Genomic DNA, 6,000 nt, shown 5'->3' with positions numbered 1-6,000 from the left:
GATTGTGCCTGATGACAAAAAAACTGATGTGTGAAAGCGGCCTAAAGAAGCTGAAAAATTGCACTTGACAAATGAGCGTTTTTATTGGTTCGTCAGGTGATTGCACCCAAGAAGTCGGCTTTACCACCAAATTCAGCGCCCGGCACTTACTTGATGGTCTTGCTTTCCTCGGAAGGCATTACAAGAGCAGCGGATGGAAACGGAGGGTCTTTTTTCTTATCCATCTGTAAATAAAGATTATAAAGCCGTCAGCCCCGTTATGGTGGGGTGAGAGGATATAATCTGGAAGCTGAGCACACATTCACAGTGACACCGAGGACCGGGACAGGACCACAGCCATAACACAACAAAGGCTCAAAGGGACGGTCCGGTCAGAAGCACATGACCATGTCTTGGTGGAGTCTGTATGGAGCAGTGATTGCAAAAAAAAAACAAGTGGAGAGGGGGCCACGATTCTGGCTGCAATACCTCTCTAATGAGACAGGACAGACATATCTGTTTGGTGTAATGAGCCCCTCACAGATTATTAGAATTAAAGGAGTGGTCCTATCCCAATAAGTAGAGGGTATAATAATAATTTCTTCAGCGCTCTATTGGGAGACCCAGACGATTGGGGTATAGCTACTGCCCTCCGGAGGCCACACAAAGCACTACACTAAAAAGTGCAAGGCCCCTCCCCTTCTGGCTATACCCCCCCGTGATATCACGGGTTCTCCAGTTTTAGCTTTGTGTGCGAAGGAGGTCAGACATCCATGCATAGCTCCACAGATTTTAGTCAGCAGCAGCTGCTGACTATGTCGGATGGAAGAAAAGAGGGCCCATGTAGGGCCCCCAGCATGCTCCCTTCTCACCCGTGGATGGTGTTGTAAGGTTGAGGTACTTATTGCTAGTACAGAGGCCGGAGCCCACATGCTGTTTTCCTTCCCCATCCCCATGAGGGGCTCTGGGTGAAGTGGGATCTTACCGGTCTCCAGGCACAGAGACCGAGCTCCATCCACAGACCCAAAAGAACCTGCTGGATATGGAGCTGAGTATCGTCAGGGACAGGGCCCTGCTACATCAAGGTACTCTGTGTTCCCATGCACATCGCGCCCACACACACCAGCATTGCTGGGAGTGTTAGTGCGCCGGGGACAACAGCGCGGAGCGCTGGTGCTATTATTCACTGCAGCTTTGCTGAGTGAATTTATGTATTGAAAACGGCCGCGCCGGCCGCTGCTGGTTGTTTTTTACATTGTGGCGCGGCTGGGACTTGTGGTGCGCCGGGGGACTTCGGCGTCGGCCGTGCACATAGGACGGCCGCGCTTATTACTAGAGTCCCCGGCTTTGCGGCCTAGTTTTCGTTTCGTTCCCGCCCCAGCCCTGCCAGTCAGAGGAGGGGCGGGACGCTGTACAGTAGCTCAGCGCAGGGAGCTGGAGTCTGCTTTGCATTCTCCAGCCCCCTCTCACTGAACACAGTGAGACGCCGGGTTCCCGCTCTTGGCTGGGGCTCGCCCACGGCCCGCCCCTCTGCACAGGACGGGGAAGAGAAGCCGGCAGCCATTATGGTTTCCACTCTGGGAGAACGGAACCAGTCACAGGTTTTTGGGCGACCTCGCACCCGCTCTTGTGCGGGCGGTAAGCAGTACTGACACCACTAATGCTGAAGTGGGCTTTTGGGCTGTGTGCTGATATGCTATGCACTGTACTGTACTGTCGCTATTCTGGGCAACAGCAGCAAATAAGCAATGCTGCTGAGGCACAAGCTTTCAATGCTTCTTCGTTTGCATGTGCTGCAGTGTTTACTGTCAGATTGGGCAACAGCAGCAGTAGAGCAATTTGTGCTAAGGCACAAGCTTTCAATGCTGCTTCGCTTGCATGTGCTGCACGGTTTATTGTTATGATATACATTCACTGTATGTCGCTATTCTTGGCTAATGCGCCCAGATAAACAGACAAAAGCAGCAGTAGAGCAATGGTGCTACGGCACAAGTTTTCAATGCTGCTTGACTTGCATGGGCTGCAGTGTTTACTGTCATGCTTGTATGCTATACATTCACTGTATGTCGCTATCCTTGGCTAATGTTCCTGGATAAATAGACAACAGCAGCAGAAAGGCTAGGGTGCTAACGCGCAAGCTTTCAATGCTGCTTGGATTGCATGGGCTGCAGTGTTTACTGTCATGCTGTATGCTATACATTCACTGTATGTCGCTATCCTTGTCTCATGCTCCTAGATAAATAGACAACAGCAGCAGAAGAGCAAATGTGCCAAGCCACAAGTTTTCAATGCTGCGTGTACTACATGTACTGAAGTGTTTATTTGTACTTCATGCTTGTATGACTATTCACTGTACGGTCGCTATCCTCGGCTAGGCTCTTAGATAGCTAGACAACAACAGCAGAAAAAGACAAGTTGCCAATGCACGGGCTTTCTATGCTGCTTGAACTGCATGTCATACGGTTTCAGGACCCCCAGTGCGTGCAATTGCTCAACCGGGGTCTCTGCTATATGTGGCCAAAAGAACCACCTGTGATCTCTGTCCAGAGACAGGGACGAAGTTGCAGTTTTTCCGCTGATATATTGTCTGTGACTATGACTGACATCTTACAGACTTTGCACCCCAAGCAGACCGTGGGCAATATGGTTGCAATGACCCTGGCCGCCCTGATCTGGAGCATCTCAAGGCGCCAGAGTGATTCCAGGCATCCCAGAGAGCAGGCATCCGACACGGTCGACAGTCCCAGATGGCCTAAGCGGGCTCGCTGGCATTAGCCCTCGACTACATCACTGGGCAAGGTCCCAGCTGGAGTACTCTCTGTACGATGAGGCAGACGTAGCTGTTCAGGACTCTGTTCCTGAGACCGCTCTCAATCCGGATACACCGGATGGTGACGCTATAGTGAATAATCTTATTGCGTCCATCAACGAAAGGTTGGGTATTTCTCCCTCAACTCCTCCAGTGGAGGGGTCAGCTTCACAGCAAGAGAAATCTCTATATATTGAGTACTTGTTTAGCACTCTGACTCCAGAGACGCAGTCCAGAAACTACACGCTTATCACGATAAGCGTTTCTCCGACCGTATTAATGAGACACGTGTCGCTCCCCCTGACGTGGTCAAGCGCTAGACCCAGTATCCAAATGTGGATCCCCCAATCTCCATGCTTGCAGCTAGATCTATAGTTGTAGTGGTGGATAGGACTTCACTTCAAAATGCCATTGACAGGCAGATTGGCCTCTGGTTGCAATCTGTCTATGAAGCTATCGGCAGGTCGGCTGCTCCGGCAGTCGCAGCCGTGAAGGCACTCCAAGCTATTTCAGCTAGTATTGCGCAGAGGGTCGCTGTCACAGGTACTCTCGGTCCCAGCAGCGTCTTTAACTCGCAATGTCGGCATGGCGAATCATGCTGTTATTGCTGTCCGAGACTCTACGAGCCGGACGTCAGTGGCATCCGCCAACTCCGTGTTTTTACGCAGAGGCTAGTAGTTGAGAGATTGGAACAGAGGCTGCTTCCAACGAAGTGCTTAACCAGGTTGCCTTTATCTAGTGATAGTCTGTTGGTAAGGGTTGAATGAAATCATTCAACTATCCAAGACGACTCAAAAAGCCCAGAAGGGCATAGATTCCTAGCGGGCTCAATTCACGCCCGGGGAAGGCAGCCGGAGGATCCGCTACCAAAGCGTTTTTCCTCATAATTTTCAGCCCTCTCACTCCGCAACCGCGGGGGGGCAGACTCCCCCGCTTTAGCGGCATTTACCTACCGCAGGTTGAGGGCCTGTGAGTGAGAGTCAGTTTGTTTTCAAACTACCGCACCGACCGAGCCGAGGCTCTTCTGCAGGCGGAAAGAGCGGTAATCCCTGTTCCTCTTCAGGAACCAGATACGCATTTTGCCCCGACCTGGTCGTGGTGCCAAAATAGGACGGCTCCTTCCGTCCCGTTCTGGACTTTATACTGCTTAACGAGCACGTGAAAACCAGGCGGTTCCGGATGGCATCACTCCGCTCCGTCATTGCCTCTCTGTCTCAAGGAGTTTTCCTAGCTTCAATAGACATCAGGATGCTTATCTACACGTGCCGATTGCTCCGAGGCACCGGCGTTGGCTACGATTCGTTATTAAAGACGAGAATATTTCGTTTCGTAGCCATACCCTTTGGCTGGCGACAGCCCCACGGGTGTTCACCAAGTTCGTGGCAGCAGAGGGAGCAGTCCCGCGCTCTCACGGTCACTCTGTGATCCTTTACTTGGGCAATCTACTGGTCAAGGCACTCTCCTTTACAAGCATGCCAACACAACCTGAACATGGCGCTGGACCCTTCCCAGAGTTTCGGGTGGGTCTTCAACTTTTCAAGGTTGAACCCAATCGCTGGCATCTCCTGGAGAGTTTTCACACTCTCTCAGCGATAGTGAAGCTTCCGCTGGACAAACAGCGTTCACTACAGACGAGGGGACAGTCTCTCCTTCAAGGAGGCGCCTCATCCAGAGGCGAGTTTTAGCTTTTCCAGACGGTCAAAGACCATCTTCAGAGGAGTCCACTCTTCAACTCAGTGGTCTGGAGCTCTGGGCAGTGTATCTTGCACTGCAAGCCTTCCTGCAGTGGCTGGAATGCAAATAGATCCGAATTCAGTCGGACTATCCACAGCGGTGGCATACACCAACCACCAAGGCGGACTACGCAGTCGACAAGACTCCCAAGAGGTCCGGCGGATTCTGCTATGGGTAGAAGACAGAGCATACACCATATCAGCTGTTCACATCCCGGGCGTACGACACTAGGAAGCAGACTTCCTCAGTCGCCAGGGCGTGGACGCAGGGGAATGGGCTCTGCACCCGTTTGTTTGCAAGAATTCTGTAGACGCAGGATGAAGACGGACGTCGACGTCATGGCTTCTCGGCAACAACAAGGTCCCGATTTTCATGACGCGGTCTTACGATCAAAGAGCTCTGGCGACAGGCGCCTTGGCTCAGGATTGGTCACAGTTCCAGCTACCGATTGCTGCCACACCATCCTCGTCGCCCCAGACTGGCCGGGGAGGTCGTGGTACCGTGATCTGTGGCATCTCACCGTCGGTCGACCGTGAGCACGACGTCATTGCCACCATGAGACGGGCTAGCCAGCCGCGGTCTGCCAAGATCTACCACAACTCGTGGAAGATATTCTTATCTTAGTGTTCTGCTCAGGGAGGGTCTCCCTGGCCATCGGCATTGCCTACTTTGCCTTCCCTCCTGCAATCTGGTTGGGAAAGAGGTTGGTCGCTCGGCTCCCTTTAAGGGCAAGTCTCGGCACTATCCGTGTTCTTTTCAGAAGCGTCTAGCACGTCTTCCTAAGGTGCGCACGTTACTACAGGGGGTTTGTCATATTGTGCCCCCGTACAAGCGGCCGTTAGATCCATGGGATCTGAACAGGGTACTAGTTGCTCTCCAGAAGCCGCATTTCGAGCCTCTGAGGGAAGTTTCCCTTTCGCGCCTGTCACAGAAAGTGGCCTTTCTGGTTGCGATCACGTCGCTTCGGCGAGTGTCTAAGCTGGCGGCTCTGTCATTCAAGGCTCCCTTCCTAGTGTTCCACCAGGACAAGGTAGTGCTGCGCCCTATTCAGGAGTTTCTCCCTAAGGTTGTATCCGCGTTTCTTCTTAATCGGGATATACCCTTTCCTTCCTTTTGTTCTCATCCGGTTCTCCGGTATGAAAAGGATTTACAGTTGTTAGTTCTGGTGAGAGCACTCAGAATCTACATTTCCCGCACGGCGCCCATGCGCCGCTCTGATGCATTTTTTGTCCTTGTCGCTGGTACGCGCAAGGGGTTGCAGGTTTCTAAAGCCACCATGGCTCGATGGATCAAAGAACCAATTCTTGAAGACTACCGTTCTGCGGGGCTTCCGGTTCCTTCAGGGCTGAAGGTCCATTCTACCAGAGCCGTAGGTGCGTTTTGGGCATTACGACACCAGGCTACGGCTCAACAGGTGTGCCAGGCAGCTACCTGGTCGAGCCTGCACATTTTTCACCAAACATTATCAGGTGCATACC

The 6,000-nt window shown here is 52.3% G+C and overlaps 1 protein-coding gene across 1 annotated transcript in view; it reads right to left on the bottom strand.

Annotated features, from left to right (window-relative positions):
- Positions 1–146: 146 nt before the first annotated feature.
- The window catches only part of NUP188 (nucleoporin 188), a 292,457-nt gene continuing 286,603 nt past the window's right edge, over positions 147–6,000 (bottom strand). Inside the window, exon 39 of the mRNA XM_075324769.1 lies at positions 147–224. Within this exon, the coding sequence (XP_075180884.1) occupies positions 147–224 (78 nt within the window). The remainder of the gene's footprint in view (positions 225–6,000) is intronic.

The sequence above is a fragment of the Anomaloglossus baeobatrachus genome, chromosome 9, assembly GCF_048569485.1.
Source record: "Anomaloglossus baeobatrachus isolate aAnoBae1 chromosome 9, aAnoBae1.hap1, whole genome shotgun sequence".
Lineage (NCBI taxonomy): Eukaryota > Metazoa > Chordata > Amphibia > Anura > Aromobatidae > Anomaloglossus > Anomaloglossus baeobatrachus.
The sequence above is the reverse complement of the archived record's forward strand: the minus strand, read 5'-3'. Positions and strand labels throughout refer to the sequence as shown.